The sequence below is a fragment of the Pinus tabuliformis genome, chromosome 3_2 (genome assembly GCF_031772625.1).
Source record: "Pinus tabuliformis cultivar Carrire ecotype Pingquan chromosome 3_2, CPIR1, whole genome shotgun sequence".
In the NCBI taxonomy this organism is placed as follows: domain Eukaryota; kingdom Viridiplantae; phylum Streptophyta; class Pinopsida; order Pinales; family Pinaceae; genus Pinus; species Pinus tabuliformis.
In genome coordinates, this window is record NC_142302.1 from 451,836,627 (window position 1) to 451,855,115 (window position 18,489).

General features: G+C 40.4%; 1 protein-coding gene across 2 annotated transcripts in view; it reads right to left on the bottom strand.

Moving 5' to 3' along the window:
* The window catches only part of KU80 (Ku80 family protein), a 196,680-nt gene extending 180,790 nt beyond the window's left edge, over window positions 1-15,890 (bottom strand). For both annotated transcript variants that reach the window (XM_089416526.1, XM_089416525.1), the window contains exons 1-3: window positions 15,665-15,890; window positions 12,612-12,704; window positions 12,222-12,273 (exon numbers count right to left, since the gene is read on the bottom strand). In XM_089416526.1, coding sequence (XP_089272652.1) covers window positions 12,222-12,273; window positions 12,612-12,704; window positions 15,665-15,679 — 160 coding nt within the window. In that variant the 5' untranslated portion in view covers window positions 15,680-15,890. The remainder of the gene's footprint in view (window positions 1-12,221; window positions 12,274-12,611; window positions 12,705-15,664) is intronic.
* Between the last annotated feature and the right edge of the window lie 2,599 nt (window positions 15,891-18,489).

Genomic DNA, 18,489 nt, shown 5'->3' on the forward strand with positions numbered 1-18,489 from the left:
GTCAACCTTTTCTTCTTCTCCAAGTGACAACTTCCCAGCAGCAACTTTGACCTAGAACTTCAGCCTTCCAGCAACAGAATTTCGGCCCCTCAGCAGAACTTTGACCTGCAGTAGATTTCATAATTCCGGCCCTAGCAACTTTGCTCGTGTGAGAGATAGATAGCCCAAAACTTAGATTTAGATCCTTCCTAGCAAACTTCATCCTTCTCTAGCTATTTCGCACTTTTTCTACTTCTCTTGCTTGTATATCGAACTTGTTGAATGAATGTGCCAAATGGATCAAACTACCTCTCTATATATAGCCTTTTCTAGGGGTCGAATTACCTTAATGTAGGCCGACTTTATAGGGACAGGGCCGACTTGGTGTGGAGGTGTCAAATGACCTATTTGACTCAAATATAAATCTTTTTACATGATACAAAAGCCCAAGAAGAGTCTAATAAAAATGACAATGACTCAAAATAAAACCTAGAAGCCTACAACGGAGGCTTTGACCTAGAAAATGATGACCCAAGCATGAAACCCATACTTTAATAAGTCATTTTATTAATAATCAAATTTATTTTGACAAATATATTTCATTATACAATTATGAAGACCAAACCTAGTTACATTCTTCAACACCCTTTCTTTCTCTCTTGCGCTCAACCTTTTTCTTGGTTTCTTCCTCAGCAACCCTTTACTATTGTGTCCTTCCTAGCTTGTAGCGCGTTGTCCCTTCATAAATTCTTGTCCTTTCTTTCTTGTGTTGAGATTGCAACAAGATGATGGAGCTTAGTGAAAAGAGTCGCCTTCACTAAGTGGGCCCGCAGGCTATTTTTGGCGCAAGTCTATTTTTAGACTATGTCTATTTTTAGACACATGGATCATGTCTATGGATTGCAGGTTGTTGTTTATGGATGATTGATCAAGTTGGGAAAAAAATAGATGGACTTCTATTTTTGATGAAAGTGTGAGTGATCACAGTGTGAGTGATCAAATTCTATTTTTAGACTGGCTGCCAAAAATAGAAAAGTCAAATATTATTATCTCACAATAATATTTGGACTATAAACTTAATCTTATTCTCTTGGAGCACTTCAGTTTGAGCTACAGAGGTGGCACATGCAGCGCTCAGAAGGAAATACGCTTTTCTTATGAGTCAGTTGAGTTGTTGCATGCATGACTTCAGTTAGAACTCAATCAGTTGAGTTTGGTGGAGTTGATTGTGGAGTTGATGGAGTTGTGTTCAGTTTCGCTTTGTTAAACTGGTTGTATTTAGTCTAACTGGCAAATAGACTAGAGATGAGTTGGGTGAATTAGTTATTAATTAATTCACAAGTTATTAACTCATAATACAACTAATGAATACATCAGTTAACTCAGTTGCATGTCAATGCATGTTCAGTTCAACAGGGACAGGTGGTAGAGAATCAGATTGCTATCAGTTGTGACTATAGTTGTGCACCAGATCTTGCACAATCAAGGGATTGAGTATGCCAATGAGTTTGCTCACGTATTTGCCCACATTATAGCTTGTGCTCACGTCTAACAAAGAGTGAGTGACTATTTTGCAGGTGAAAAACGAGTTTGGTGAGCCATTCTCATCAGTTCTTGAGCAGGTATTGAGCAGTGGAGGCAGGCAAGCAATGGAAGAGATTTGGAGATCAAATCTGAGCTGTATTGTGTGTAACAGAGGTGGAGATACTTGTGACAAGTATTATGCTGTGTAATGTTACATGACTCAATCATTAATATACAGATAGTTGGGGTTTTTAGCGAGATGCTTTCCCCGGGATACATACTGTGTTAATGTGTGAATGCTCTTGATGTTTTATTGTTATTGATGCTGCTATATTGATGATCAACGTAGAGGAGCTTATGTATTGTGTATGTTTTCCGCAATAGTACATGATCAGGATAATCTCCATTGAATATGTGTTAAATTATTCAAAATTTCTACATGGTATCAGAGCGAGCTAGATAATTGTAGAAAAAGTTTCTACATGGTATTAGAGTTGTTGATCATCAGATCTACTATTCAGGAAGTGTTTACATTCTATTTCTTCAGGCAGATTTTGTAATCGGGCCAGGTAGCCTCTAGATTCATCCTTCCTTTGGAAGGTGAAATATCCGGTAAAAGCCCATTCAGTCAATCTCTGTACGAGAAATATTGTGTTCTCACGAATTCTAGATCGGAAGCAGTTGAGTTGGTTGCTGGTGGAATTCGAATTTGCAGCAGTGTTTTCTTGGTGACAACGCAGCAATGTCTTTCAACGGATTGCGATTGGAGTATGCTCTTGAGGGCAGCTCAAACTATATTGCATGGAAGGACAGGATGGAGGCAATATTGGATGATAACGGGCTGAAGGAGTTCATAGATACGGATATCCCAAAACCTACTAATGCTACTGAGGCGGAAGTTTGGCAAAAGAAGACCGCAAAATGTCGAAGGATTCTGTTGGAGGGCGTGAAGGATCACATTATGTCCAGCCTCCATGGAAAGGCTACTCCATATTTGATGTGGAAATCATTAACAGAATTATACCAAAGCAAGAGCAATCAGAGGAAGTTGGCGCTCAAAGATAAACTCAGAAACATCAAATGCGAGAAGGGTGACAGTATTCCCAAGTATCTCACGAAGTTCACTCGGTGTCGAGATGAGCTGGGAAGTGTGGGGGTTACTGTCGATGATGAGGACTTGGTGAGCTTGGCTCTCCTTGGTCTTCCGAAGAGTTGGCATTCCTATCAGGACTCTATCAATGGTCGGGAGAAGTTGCCAGGATGGGAAAGACAGGCGGAGTACCAGGGACGAATCTTCGTCAAAGGGAGCTGATGAAGAGAATTGTGCTTTGGCTGCCAAAGCAAAGAAAGGGAAGAGCAAGAAAGCTTCTCAGTCTGGTGCGAAAGGCAAGAAGCAGGATATGTCCAAGGTGAAGTGTTTTCACTGTCACCAGCACGGACACTATGCCACAAATTGTCCGCAGAAGAAGAAGAACAAGCAAGCTGCTGGATCTGCAGGGGGAGAGGCCTTAGCTTCTCAGTTTGAGCTTGATTTTTCATTGATCGCATGCTTGGTTTCAAGTGTGATGGGATCAGTGTGGTTCTTGGACAGTGGTGCGTCTTTTCACATGACGGGAGATAGAGATTTGTTCTCTGATCTGGAGGACAAAGATCTTGGAGTGCACATCGAGATGGGCGATGATGGTAGATACAGTGCGACCGGTATCGATACCATTTCCTTTGAGAGGGAGTCTGGTAAACCCTTCGTATTGAAGGAAGTCATGCATGTTCCAGGATTGAAGAAGAATCTTATCTTAGTGGCGATGTTAGAAGACAAGGGGTATGATGTTGTTTTCAGTGAGGGAAAGGCTTTCCTGCGCAGCAAGACAACTGGTGAGACCCGGAAGATAGGGGTTCGAGTGAGGAACCTTTATCAGTTGCATGTAGATGGATGCACAGCAATGGCAGGCAAGGCAGAAGGATTGGTGAGCCGGGATGATGGCGAGTTGTGGCACAGGAAATTGGGTCACATTCACCATGGAGCCTTGAAGATACTGCAGCAGATCACTACAGGGCTTCCTAAAGGCACACTTGCGCAGTCAGATCAGTGCAAGGGGTGTACTTTGGGGAAGTTTGTGAAAGCCACCTTTCACGAGAAGGATAGTCGCGCCACGACGATCCTTGAGAGAATTCACACAGACGTGTGTGGACCTTTCTCAGTTGCTTCGACAGCAAAACACAGGTATTATGTGATTTTTGTTGATGATTTCTCTCGTAAGTGTTGGATCTTCTTCATGCAGAAGAAGAGCGAGACATATTCAAAGTTCTGTGAATTCAAAGCACTGGTCGAGAAGGAGTCGGGGAAGAAGGTGAAGGCTCTTAGGAGCGATAATGGTGGTGAATACATCTCGGACAAGTTCAAGGATTTCTGCAAGACAGAAGGGACTCGTAGAGAGCTCATAGCTCCCCATAACCCACAGCAGAACGGGGTAGCTGAGCGAAAGAACAGAACGATTGTGGGTGTTGCACGGGCAATGTTGCTTGATCAGGGCCTACCCCTTCACTTGTGGGCGGAAGCGAGCAATACAGCAGTTTATGTGCGGAACCGTTGTCCTCATAGGATACTTGGCATGAGTACACCTGAGGAGACTTATTCTGGTAAGAAGCCTGATCTTTCTCATTTGAGGATTTTTGGTGCTAACGTTTACATGCATGTGACGAAGGATGTCAGGAAGAAGTTGGAGCCGACCGTAGAGGTTGGGATATTTGTGGGGTACACTGATACGCCCCACAACTATCGTGTGTATTTGCCAGACAGTGGTAAAACTGTTGTGCGACGGGATATAAAATTTCAGGAGGAGAAAGCCATGAAGTGTTCGCTTGAGAGGGAGCTACACTTGCATGCAGATGAGGAGCTATTAGTTCCTAAGGATGAGCTTCAGGACGTGGATCAGCCACAGGACGAGGTTCATGGAGTGGAAGAGACCACTCATGTAGCGCCAACCATCAGAGGGCGAAAGCGCTTGACAGAAGCTGAGCGACTGGCTCAAGATGCAGAGAAAGTTGTAGGATCACCTACAGCCCAACGCAGGCAGAGACAGTCACCTGATCGGTACACTGGATACATGGCTCTTATGAGCAAGTGTGTTGTGACTGAGCCATCCTCTTTCGAGGAAGCTGTGGAGGATCCCGCATGGGTAGACGCCATGGTGGAAGAGTATGATTCTATTGTCAGAAACAGTGCATGGGAGATTGTTCCTAGACCGGAAGGGAAATTGGTGGTGGGTTCGAGATGGATCTACAAAGTTAAGCAGGCAGCTGACGAGAGTGTGGAGAAGTACAAGGCAAGATTTGTTGCCCGAGGCTTTTCACAGATTGAGGGGATCGATTATGAGGAGACCTTTGCACCTGTCGCAAGGTATTCTTCCATACGGACGATTCTTGCTCTCTCAGCGCAGATGGGATGGCACATTCATCAGATGGATGTGAAGACTGCGTTCCTCAATGGAGTCATTGAGGAGGAGGTGTACATTGAGCAACCCGAAGGCTTTGAAGTCTTCAGCAGCGAGTCGCATGTGTGCAGGCTCAAGAGAGCGCTGTATGGGTTGAAGCAAGCACCACGTGCTTGGTACACACGGATAGACAACTATTTCACAGGACTTGGATTCTCCAAGAGCGAGGCGGATTCGAACCTATACCAGATTGTGGTGGAGGGTAAGTTGCTTATCATTGTACTGTATGTTGATGATTTGATTCTAACGGGTGATGAGCTGTTGATACTGTCATGCAAGAAGGATCTTGCTACAGAGTTTGAGATGAAGGATTTGGGCCTCCTTCACTATTTCCTGGGATTGGAAATATGGCAGCGCAGTGGTGGACTGTTTGTTTCTCAGGGCAAGTATGCTTGGGAGATACTGGAGAAGTTCAACATGCATGGCTGCAAGCCTGTTGATACCCCTCTTCCTGGAGGTTGGAGGAAGGAGGATGCCACTTCGGGAGAAGAAGTGGATGCCACTGTTTATCGACAGTTGGTGGGGTCGCTGATGTATTTGATCAATACACGACCTGATATATGGTTAAGCCTACCAAGCTCTTCTGGAAGGCGGGCAAGCATGTATTGCGCTACTTGAGAGGCACATCGGGATATGGTTTGTGGTACAAACAGGAGGATGAGGTGAAGCTATGTGGCTTCACGGATGCAGATTGGGCAGGGAGCCCAACAGACAGAAAGAGCACATCAGGAGGGGTCTTCAGTATTGGATCAACAGCAGTTTCTTGGTACAGCAGGAAACAGAGATCCGTGGCACTCAGTTCAGCGGAGGCCGAGTATATGGCAGCAAGTTTGGCTGCATGCGAGGCTATATGGATGAGGAAGATCCTAGTTGGTTTGTTCGGTTCTCATTTGGATCCTACTGTGATTTACTGTGATAACCAGAGTTGCATTAAACTCTCGGCTAATCCTGTATTTCATGATAGATCTAAACATATTGACATCAGGTACCATCATATCAGAGATTGTGTGCAGTGGAGGATCATGTTACTTTCGTACATTCCAACGGAGGATCAGGATGCTGATATTCTGACGAAGGCTCTCACCAGGAGCAAATTCGAGTACCACCGAGGCAGGATAGGGGTTGCTGATAATCCATATCTTGTCGAGAGGGAGTGTTGAGATTGCAACAAGATGATGGAGCTTAGTGAAAAGAGTCGCCTTCACTAAGTGGGCCCGCAGGCTATTTTTGGCACAAGTCTATTTTTAGACTGTCTATTTTTAGACATATGGATCATGTCTATGGATTGCAGGTTGCTATTTATGGATGATTGATCAAGTTGGGAAAAAAATAGATGGACTTCTATTTTTGATGAAAGTGTGAGTGATCACAGTGTGAGTGATCAAAGTCTATTTTTAGACTGGCTGCCAAAAATAGAAAAGTCAAATATTATTATCTCACAATAATATTTGGACTATAAACTTAATCTTATTCTCTTGGAGCACTTCAGTTTGAGCTACAGAGGTGGCACATGCAGCTGTCAGAAGGAAATACGCTTTTCTTATGAGTCAGTTGAGTTGTTGCATGCATGACTTCAGTTAGAACTCAATCAGTTGAGTTTGGTGGAGTTGATTGTGGAGTTGATGGAGTTGTGTTCAGTTTAGCTTTGTTAAACTGGTTGTATTTAGTCTAACTGGCAAATCGCCTAGAGATGAGTTGGGTGAATTAGTTATTAATTAATTCACAAGTTATTAACTCATAATACAACTAATGAATACATCAGTTAACTCAGTTGCATGTCAGTGCATGTTCAGTTCAACAGGGACAGGTGGTAGAGAATCAGATTGCTATCAGTTGTGACTATAGTTGTGCACCAGATCTTGCACAATCAAGGGATTGAGTATGCCAATGAGTTTGCTCACGTATTTGCCCACATTATAGCTTGTGCTCACGTCCAACAAAGAGTGAGTGACTATTTTGCAGGTGAAAAACGAGTTTGGTGAGCCATTCTCATCAGTCCTTGAGCAGGTATTGAGCAGTGGAGGCAGGCAAGCAATGGAAGAGATTTGGAGATCAGATCTAAGCTGTATTGTGTGTAACAGAGGTGGAGATACTTGTGAGAAGTATTATGTTGTGTAATGTTACATGACTCAATCATTAATATACAGATACTTGGGGTTTTTAGCGAGATGCTTTCCCCGGGATACATATTGTGTTAATGTGTGAATGCTCTTGATGTTTTATTGTTATTGATGCTGCTATATTGATGATCAACGTAGAGGAGCTTATGTATTGTGTATGTTTTCCGCAATAGTACATGATCAGGATAATCTCCATTGAATATGTGTTAAATTATTCAAAATTTCTACATCTTGTGATTGCTTCCCAAGCAGCATGAGCCTGCATAACTCTTTTTTCCGCTCATTTAATCTCAAGACCTCTTTTCTTCAATTCTTGCACCAGCCTGTCTTAATGGCTGTCCTGCATTTCAGGTTTCTCCCTTGCACAAGAAACCATGATGTCCCAAACAAACAACTCCCTTCCTAGCTCTAGAATTCGTGTCCCCTGACTCAATCCCCATTTTCTATTTCAATTCATCGTACAATATTTACAATGCATTTCCGATGCCATTTGCATGAGAACTTCAGGTGGGGTTGTCACAAGAATCCCTTCCTCGCTAAGAGGGAGTGTTGGAAAGTAGTGAAGGAATGGATTCCTTGATTTGTGCCTTAATGCAAGGAATCGAATTTTGTGATCTTCTTAGTCATGTACGAGTTCCAGTGATGTGGACGAGTTCAAAAAGCAATTTGACTAGTGCGAGATTGTGGAGGACCGAGTTATCTGTTCTCTAGTGTGAGTTAGTTTGGGAACTGAAAGAACAAGTGGAGTTAGCCTCCTAAATTTTAGGAAGAACTAGGACCAGAATTTCATGGATTTTCTACAATTGCTTCTAGACTATAGGTCTCTAATTTCTGTGTGCCCTAACAGGTGTTAGAACTTTTTTACCTTGTTTGGTAGATATATGGTTCTCTTTCTTCATTGGTAGATCCATGCCTAGACGCAGCAGGTCCATACCTCCAGATATGCACAGTATTGGTGGGAGATAAAGCTAAGGCACAGCACTAGTTTGTTTTGGGAGAAGCGTGGTTGATAAGTAGACAGATCGATAGAGGGTGCATGCATGCACCACCATTAGTTAAATTTCTGTTTTAGATTTAGAGAAGGCACAGTTCTCCAGGAGCAGAGGGCACATTCCATGATGAGGTTAATCTATTCTAGGAAGGGCACAGATCCCAAGGAGGCCATGCATCAGTTTGTCTTCAGTTCAGAGGCTCAGTGCATGCATGTTGTAGCCTGTGAGTCTGTGACTGAGTCTTCTCCAATTGGGCACACTATTCCTATCAGCATTTTCCATGCATCAGAGCGCTCTCATCTAGGAGATCAGGGTTAGGTTTTTAACATTATCACCTAGGGCACATCACTGGATGTCTATATGTAAAGTACCTTCCCTCTATCTCTTATGAGGGAAACACACCTGAAACACACCGAAGACTTTGACCTGCCCTTGACCTCTGATGAGCTAACCAAAGAGAAGCATTCTACCATAACATGACTTTGACTGACCACGTTCTTTTGATGATAACCCTATCGTAACCCTCGGGAAACACACCGACCCAATACTTTGCCCCGATATCGTTCCCTCTCGATCATGCCAAGCCAAGAACGATGAGATTTCGTGTAATGCCTTGAAGAGACTGGTTTACTAGCATGCTCCGTAGGAGTTACTTTGCTCTTCCCTAGAATCGAGAATATTTGTGGTTGGTTATTAGATAGAGAGATTGTTCTCGTTCTCTTATTCCCGCGTAAGGCGACAACCCCAATGGCTCAAAGAAGATATAATGCTTCCTATTATATATAATATAAAATGCAGCTCCGGAGGGAGGGTAGGGGGATCGGAAGAATCGGGAAAAGGCAGCTCCTTCCCTTATATCCGTTCAGGAAAGGGCTGCCCTCTCAGTAGTGTTCGCGGATCTGCACATGCGACTATAAGCGATGTTCCAATATTTCTCTATGTCACAAGATATGATGTTCCGACAAGTGCTTATGTTTCCATATACGTAATAGTTCCTATCAGTGTAGTTCCGGGATTTCCTAGTGTTCCCAGATATTGTTACCTTGTTGTTCCAGCATTGAATATTGTTCCCACAAGTGCATGTTCCGACATCCTATTATGTTCCTAGAAGTCAGGTGCATTAGCTAGTGTTTCAATTCAATAAGTTATGTTTCGGTATTTGCAATAGTTACTAGAAGTGCTCCGACATAAGCTCTTTATCCAACTAGTGATGTTCCTACATACCCTGGTGTTACAATAATTTATGATGGCATCTGCATGCATTCCAAGCAGCTAAGTTTAGACATCCCATTATGTTCCAGTATTCGTAAGCGATGTTCTAGCATTACCTCCAGGAGCAAAGCCAGCTCGAAAGCTTGTAGCCTAGGTTGTTGAACCATAAGGTATCCAGCTGAAGCGCCCGTTTCAAACTCAGTCTCACTCGCAGCATCTAAGCTATAAGCAGCCCCCCCTATATCATACGAAATTCAAGTTCCAGATCCAGAGCTACCTCGCTACGTAGTAGAAGGATGGTCTTTGTAGGTGCTGGTGGGTCAACCAATTGAATTGAATAGCTAACGCGTCAAGATCTTACCCTATGCTTTAGATATATATATATATATATATATATATATATATATATATATATATATATATATATATATATATATATATATATATATATATATATATATATATATTGTTTGTGCGAGAGTAACCATATCGCTAAGGTCCAAATCCAGATTGAGTGGATCCAGTTGATTGAGTTTCTCCTGTAGCAGGGGTGGATTCAGTAGCATTTGATCGAGACTCTTAAGCACCCCGTATCTTCCGGCCGTACACCAAATGAGTCAGTACAAAGCTCCCCGTTTCACTAGGGCTCCCTCGCCTAGCTCGGGGTCGAAGTGCATACCTGCTAGACGTAGTCGCGAAACCGGTGACCCCCCTCTTACCATTCGTCGGTTGGTTTACCCAGAAGTAATCAGTGATGGAACCTCACACTCAGGTAGAGACGACTGACTCCCGCAGGAAGCAGAACGCAAAGCCGTTCAATATATTTCCGTTATTCGTTAAGAGCGAAGGCCTCAAAAGGAGCCTAGTGCTGGAATAGAATCTGGGTGGGCGTGGAGCGAAAGAGAACAAGATTCGTGGGAAAGGAAGTATGGTGATGTACAGTCCTTCAAGTACGAGTCATTGTTATTTCAGTCTAATTACTCTCTTTAGGAAAGGAAAGGAAGTACGATTCATAGTACGATTACTCATCCTTTCAGGCTAATTCATCTAGCTATGAAAGGACTTAGTACGATGAATTGTTCTTTCCTTACTTACCGATTGTGCCTGCCCTTACTTACCACCGATCGTGCTGGCTCTTCTTTCCCAATCAATATATCCGATCTATAAGATCTGGATCAACCTTAGTGAGCTTATCTATATACGTAATTCAGCGAAATGGTGGTGGTGAGGATGCTGGGTCACCTGGGTAAAAAACTACTAAGGGTGCTTCGTAGGGTCATTCGCCGGTTCTGGCGCGGGGTCTCCATCTAAACCCGGAGAACGAACTCGAACTGAATCTTCATCTTATGTTGGGAACTGAATCTACTCCATAAGGTTCCGGGCCAACAAATGGAACTGGGGTGGGCTCCGGCTTTTGCACGAAAGTATCTGAATAATATGGCTATTTATCTGCTTTCTCTCCCACCTTTACGCTTGCTACTTATGACTATGCTCTTGCCCTCTGACCCTGCTGCTCCCACCTGTGTCTATCCTTTTGCTTCCTATGCTGTTGGCTGTGATGCCTTTGCCTATGTTATTGGTACTTATGCTACCTATCCCTTATGCTACGTAGCTGGCTGGCTTTCTGGCTTTCAGGTTATGGGTCTGGATCTCGATCTCGAACAGCTACTAGAGAAGGTTACTGTAATTAAAGTTTGGGCTATAGCAGTGTAATTTTCTTCTTTCAATAAATAGAAGATAGATCTGGTATTGAAAGTTCTGTACTGTATTTGCTGTTCATATTTTCCAGTAGAATGTGCATGTATATTAAAATATTCAGAAGTTGTAGTTTTGATGAAAGCTTTCATGTTCTTAGTGGCTAATGGTTAGTACAGCTTGAGTGAGCCTAATGGTTAAGAACATGTGCTTCCTCGTAAGAGCTCACACGTTCAAATCCAGAGGGGAATAGAGTATGTAGATCTCCATAGACTTTAGCAGTCAAATCACTGCACGGAGGCAAGTCCCTTGTCCCACAAACAATGGGGTCTCATACACCAATTTGGTGTTTGGCTTGGCCATGACCTTTGAAAAAAGAATTTAGCTACCCAAAGTTCAGGTTAATTTTCTGAGTGCAAAATATGGTTACCATGGTCCGAAAATTAAAAACAGGCATCTCAATTGCGTGTTTGGAGTCCTTTTGGTCACTTAGAACATCTGACATCTTCTTCTGTTAGTGTCTATTCTATCATAGATTTCTTCACAAATATCAACAACATCCAACCAAAGATGCATGGTTTTGGCAAATCGCATTCACTATTTGGCATCCCATCACCAACATTACCTCTATGACATGCTAAACAACCAAAAGACTTGTTAGTTCAAAATTCCTTAGCCATCAATTGTATTTGTGCTTCATGAACAAACCATGTGAGGAAAGAAGAGGAAGTGACGTGCAATTTATATGGTACACAAGGATAGTTGGGTTAAAAACATTTGTTAATGAATGAATGGGTATCAACTAAGGGTCATGTCTATAAGTAAATATCTATGAGAACAATACAAATATACAGATAATATAACATAAACAATTACGATAACATACCACTTGATTCGCTGGAAAGTACATCACATTTGTAACCAAAAAGGCATTTTAACAATGCTTTTGCAAAGTCAAAGAGACATTGTTTTTGTCTTTACTGTTTGTGCTACAGTAAAGTACTAACTATTATATTGTTATCATTTATTCATTATAAGTTTGAACATTAACAGTATTAAGCACAAATCCTAATTTTTTGGTCGTCCCAGAGGGAAAGGCACAAAAAAATGGTTGTCATAGAGCATGCAATTAAATAACATTATTGACTATTATGACACCTTTTCATACAGGTAAATAAAAACCACAATAATCTGGATGAGAATAATACCTTCAGCTCCAAATAGGACAAGCCCTACTTCATCACTCTTACTAAAATAAACCTGTTCACATTAAACATTCCCAAAGTGATCATAGGCATATCAGCATGGAACTTTCTAATCTGCATAAAATGTCAAAGCCCTTCCACTCACAATGCATATGTTTAAAATATAAGCAAGGAATTGAAAGTTTCAAAAAAGAGGGGAGGTGATTATTGGTATCAAACTGAATATTTTTCATGAAATCAAAAGATATTCAGAAAAAGGGAATGCCATATTCCATATGCTTCAACAGCACTATCCAAGAAAGTAAACATTACGTAAAAATAGATGTGTTATCACATAAACAAAAAAGGATGTGTTAGGTATATAACACAAAAGAAACAAAAACAAAAACATACCTTCCTGCGTACAAGCGTTGACATGGCTCTTTCCACATAATGGAGGTGATTGTGCATTGATGGACTGATATCAAGCAATAATACCAGCGATTCCTAAAACCATCAAGAAATTCTAGAATTATCAGCATCTTATGACGGAGGAATGAGCAACAAAAAAAGAATCTCTTACTCCTACTTTTGTAAGAAAGAATCTCCTACTCCTACTTTTGTAACCTTGATTTAACTGATATTCACAGAAAGACAATTCATATCAAGGTAAGCCATGTCATATTAGAAGATATATTTTTATTGAACACCAATGTGCATCTCCTTGACCAAATGCTTGCAAAAAAAGTTTACAGAGTTAACATGATTCCTTAGGAGAGACATAGGCCACCTGGGAGCAAAGACACTGTTAAATTAAATGTCCTAGCATGACATTATTAATCTGCTACGTCCTAAAACATAATAACTAAAAGTCATATTAACAGGCAACCAACATTTCACACAAACTTTGTTCAGGGAAGAAGTTACAACTTTTTGACATTGGTTTAATAGAAGCATTTCACATGCTGGCAGGTTGGTATGCATCCAGGCTACCCTTTCAGTGAACCCTGTGTTCTTGAGCTCAATCCTGATGGCTCCATCAAAAACTATCTCAGAAATTGAAGCATTAATAAGGCATTTCCTATGGTGTAGATCTAAAAAGAAAGAAAAAATGGCTCCTACTTACTTGGCATGAAACAGTAAACACAAGTGGACAGGAGGAATAACTCTAAAAATGTTGGATGTCATGAACAAAGCTCTTTCAGTGAAATTGTCCTGGATATGGTTAGAAAAACAAAATTATTTGTGGAATAGAAACCAAAATCCTCTAATTAAAACACCTGCCAAATATGAATCCAGAGGATATCATCAAGCTGATAGAATTTTCAAAAGACTCTCCCATCTGGAATAACATCCTTGAGCGCAAATATATAATTTTGGATCACTTCCATTGGGATCCTGGGAATGGAAACTCCGCATTCTTCTGGCAAGAGGTTGGAATGGTTATGAACCTCTAAGCAGCTCAGACGACATGAAGGGAAAATCATGATGAAAATGAAAGAGAAGCTGGATTAAAGAAAGCAGATTTGGAAAAGATTATGCATCGTTTTCCAATCCATTTAGAGTTTGGCCAGGCCCAGACAAACGGCCCATCTCAATGAGGGAAGGTAAAAAGACAAAGATTTGAGAGCTTCCGATGTTAGGGTTGATTTTGACAAGAGCAAGGGAAGATCTTATAGGTTTGAACAAGGATGATAAGGAAAGGTACAATGTAAAGGAAGTGTACATTGCAGCTCTAAAGGAAGTAGAGCTTCTTCAGACTTGAAAATATTGGATTCAATTCTGGTACCCCAGGGTCTAGGGGAAAGTAGTAGCTTTTTCATGCCTAGCTTCAAAGAGGAGGATACTGTCCAGAAAAAATCTTAGATTCACAGGAATGGTAGGCCCCCCTAGATGTTCAGGACATTGCAAGGCTTTCAAAGATAACTTCCACATTCTCCTAAAATGCGATCTGGCATTGCAGGTCTGGGACTGTTGGGAATTTATACGCGCTTAAAGGAGTCCTGGAGTATAAACTGTGAAGGAGTTGTTCCTTGAATGGGGAAAATCTACATGTAAAAAAAAATCAAAGATGTGGTGGGATTCTTCTCCGGACCTTGTCCTTTGATTCCTATGGGAAACATGGAACTGGTGGATCTTTGAAGGCAAATCCAGCATACTGACCAAATTTGGTCCAACATCAAAAAAGCAATCTCAGAATCAAGGTAAAGAAAGCAGATGAAAGATCTGGTCCCCCTCCCCCGGATAGAATAAGATCTTCTCAAAGAGTTCAGTCTCCTTCATTTTCTTTCTCGTAAAGAACAGCCATCAACACCTCAATCGCACTTCAAAATGAAAACCCACTGATGAAGTACGGATAAAGATAAATTTCAACACAGCCTCGAAAGGGAACACCAATCTAGCAGGCTCAGAAAGACTGATCAGGAATCATGAAGGCCACTTGATTAGATGTCTTTTACATTTTCCTCCTACACGGTTCAAAAGCAAAGCAGAAAGTTTCGCTTTACCCAATGGGATTTCGGAAGCCTCAATATTGAAAGCCACTCACGTTATTTTTTAGGGTGATTTCCAAACCAGTGATTACTATGTTGAATTAGTAAGCTATAGGCTCCTGATGGGAGACCGAGGGTATTATCAATGTGTAGTAACACAGCCCAACAGCCCAAGCCTTCGAAGTAGTTAAAATCATTCATGAGTGTAGGACAGGAAACTAGGTCGCAAATTGGGTTGCCAACCTAGCAATATTCAAAAAAGTTTCGAGATTATGTGAAATGGACTCCACAATCAACGAGACAAACGGGGATTTGAAAAAGGTTATCTCCGCATATCTGGGTAGCGAGGTGGCTTATAATGGTGTCCACGCATAATAGTAATAGGCCTTAATCAGGCATCGCCTCGACGTTACCTCGTTTCTGCTTGTAGTCATCTGTGATGTTCCCGGTATTATAACGATGTCTCTAACTGGAGTAGTTTCAATTTTGAATGTATGGTCTTGTCGACATCAGCTTGTACTGTAGCATTCAAAGAATCATTTTTTGTAACTGTAATCTTGCGAATAGTCAGTTTCACAGAATCCTTGGAGGGCATTTCTCTTAGTAAATATTTGGTAAGCTTAAAGACAGGATCTTGTGAAACGCCATCTGCCCTTAGGTGTGATAAAATGAAAATTCCATGTAGTGGGTCATTTGAATTGTGTTTCAAACACGTGTATTTTGTAAGCTGGCCAGTCTCATCAAAACCAGATATCGGGTATCATTAGTTTAAGTTTAAAGAATAGTGAAGGTCAGAGCAAGTGGTTTAGTCAAGGAGTGAATTGTGAAGTCGAATTGCAGTTACAGAAATTAATACCCAATTTTTCCCTCAAATTCCTCAGTAACTTCACCACCTTCGAAGGATTATTCGGATAGCAAAATCATTTTCTCCAGCCGTGAGTATCGAACCAGTAGATAGAGAAAGAGGGATCTCACCTTATTTCGAGCCATTTGAAGACGGTTTGAGGCGTTCCTTCTGGCGTGCAAGCAAAACTCTTCCTGTCCCTTCTCGCTCTTCTGCCTCGCTCTGTTTAAATCTATTATGTTGGTTTCCCTCGCTCGACAAATTTTGGTTGCAATGTTTCTTGAAGTCTACGGTTCAGCCCATGGTATTTCTTTCCCGTAATTGTTCATTCTCGAAGGACTCGCCCTTGGATATTGTGTTTTTTTTAAATGTGTCTTAGTTTTCTAATTATGTTAATTCAATGTGCAATTGAATCTCAAAATTGTGAGTTCGATTCGTCCTCATCCCCATTCCCATTAACATAAGGTAGTGTTTTCGGTGACCAGAGTTTTCAAGTTAATAAATTTTGGTAAATGAAATGAAATTATATTTTAATGTTAACCATATTAAAAATAGTTTATGGAACAATAAGTTTTTTTTTCAATTTTTGCAATTCAATCATTTTTTATTCAAATTGACGATGTATTGGTCCAACTTTCTAAGAGTTCTCTCAATGAAAAAACAATGTCAAGGAATCGATGCTAACATATTCCCATAACTTGTCGTGATGTTTTTGAATGCATCACATTCCAAAATAAAATGTTTTCCTGATTCCACTGCCCTAGACATGCAAAATGTACACACCCGTTCTTCCCAAGCTTTTGTAGGTCTTTTCCATCGTCTTGTTTCACACCGAAGTTGATGCGAGTTAGTTCTTAATTGAGCAATAAGAACCTTTGTCATCCACGGAATGCTAGCACCAATGTACTCTTTTCGTTGGAGATCACACATAGGGTTGAATTCCTCAACGTAGTACTTCTTCTTCTACCCAACTCGTTTTCCCATATACATTTACAAAACTTCTCCATAACAAACTTCTTTAGCTCTTGTTCTTTGTGGGATAGGCATTGAGGTAGATATTTCATTTTTGCATCCACGTGCAGTTTTGTCTCATCCATGTTTTCTTTCTTTCACTCATGCCTTCATTGAAGATAACATTAGGCCATCTACCTACTGTTATTTGCTCAATTCTTTTTAGATATCTTATGAGACGTACCATAGCAATTGCTTCTATGGGAGTTGCTCATGTTTCACTCAACAGTGTCTCATGAGGAACCAAACTTTTTATTTTGAACTTGCTCATGATCAAGTGTTTTTGGATTCTCTCAATTTGTTTCCATTTTGAGACGGGGTGTTGCTAGCCCACAATTCACACCCATATAGCATCATTGGACAAACTAGGAGTCCAAAAAGCACTTTAAGTGTTTTCCAATCCCATAACTTTGCCTCTCTACATATGTTTTGGAGAGCATATAATGCTTTCCACCCTCCTAAAATTTTCTCTTTTTACAGTCCTCCAAATTAAGCTTCTTGTTAAAATCAATTACAAGGTATTTGTACTCATTTACTTCTTCAAGAATGTTGCCTTCAAAAAAGAACATGCGTTGGCTTTGCTTCCTTTTATTAGAGAAAATCATTATTTTGGTCTTGCTAGTATTGACTTGCATCCCCGCTTCTCTACAAGAATGCTCAAAGGCATATAGGTGCATCTGTAATCCATGGGTCAATTTAGCAATCAATACAAGGTCATCAGCATGTAAAAGAAGTTTTATACAAACTCCCCCAACCGAACACCATCTCCACCTTGCAAATTTAGCCACTCTTCCAGTTTTATCAATATATAAACAAAAAAAAAAATTAGGGGATAAAGGGTAGCCTTGTTTGACTCCAATGTTACTTCTATAGCTTTCTAAAATGTCTGTTGAGGTTCTAATTTTGACTTTCACCTCTTCATAGAGACTATGGACAACGGCTCTATAATGCAAAGGAATTTCAAGTTCTTCCATTCTACGCCACAACTTATCTCTAGGGACTATGCCAAATGCCTTTTTGAAGTCAACAAAGTAGTGAAATACTTCTCCTTTGTCCCCCCAAACCTTTTCAATAATGTGTCTTAGTGTGATACCATGATCCACCGTAGAGTGCTTTGGCCTAAAACCCGCTTGTCCCTTTGCCCTCTTTTCTTTTACTTTTGTCCACTTGCTAATTCTATTTTCTACCATATTGTCAAAAAGTTTTGCAAACAGCGAATTTATCATAATCATTCTATAGTTGGAAGGATATTAATATCTCCACTTTTAAACAAAGGTATTGCTAAATTAATCATCCAATCACTTGGGAATCCTTATCAAATGATATTGTTAAATATTTGCTAATTAAAATTAAAGATTTTGTTTAAATAAAATTTGTTTATTAATGGTTATATTTTAATAATAATAAATTATTTTCAAAATCATAATAAAATTAAAGAAATATAAGATATGTTACATCTATATTAATCATGAAAAATCTTTATTTGATAATAAAATACACTAACTAACTTAAAATATCTATTAAAAAAAACTCAAAATAAATCCTAAAAAATTCAATCAAAATGAATCACATGACCAAAACTTTAACTTAGAAAGAACTAAAATATCAAGATCGAAGTCTCTTATCAACTCTTTTTATATTGGTCAAATTCATAAATTCTAGATATCGAAGGGCTAAGACGCCATATTGATCATATTGCTTAAGAGATGTGGGAACATTACCACAATTATTTAATATTCATCTTCCAAAATCTTTGAATGTTCTCGCTCACTCACATCATCTCAAAGAATGAGGAGCAACCTAATCATCGTTGGTCGAAGGAATGAAAGCTTGATCCATGCAACCTCATATTTTAAAGTTGTCAATATGTGATAATTCCACCTCAAAAACTATTATAATATACTCCTAAATGCAAACTTAACCATCACAACCTAAACATTTTTTT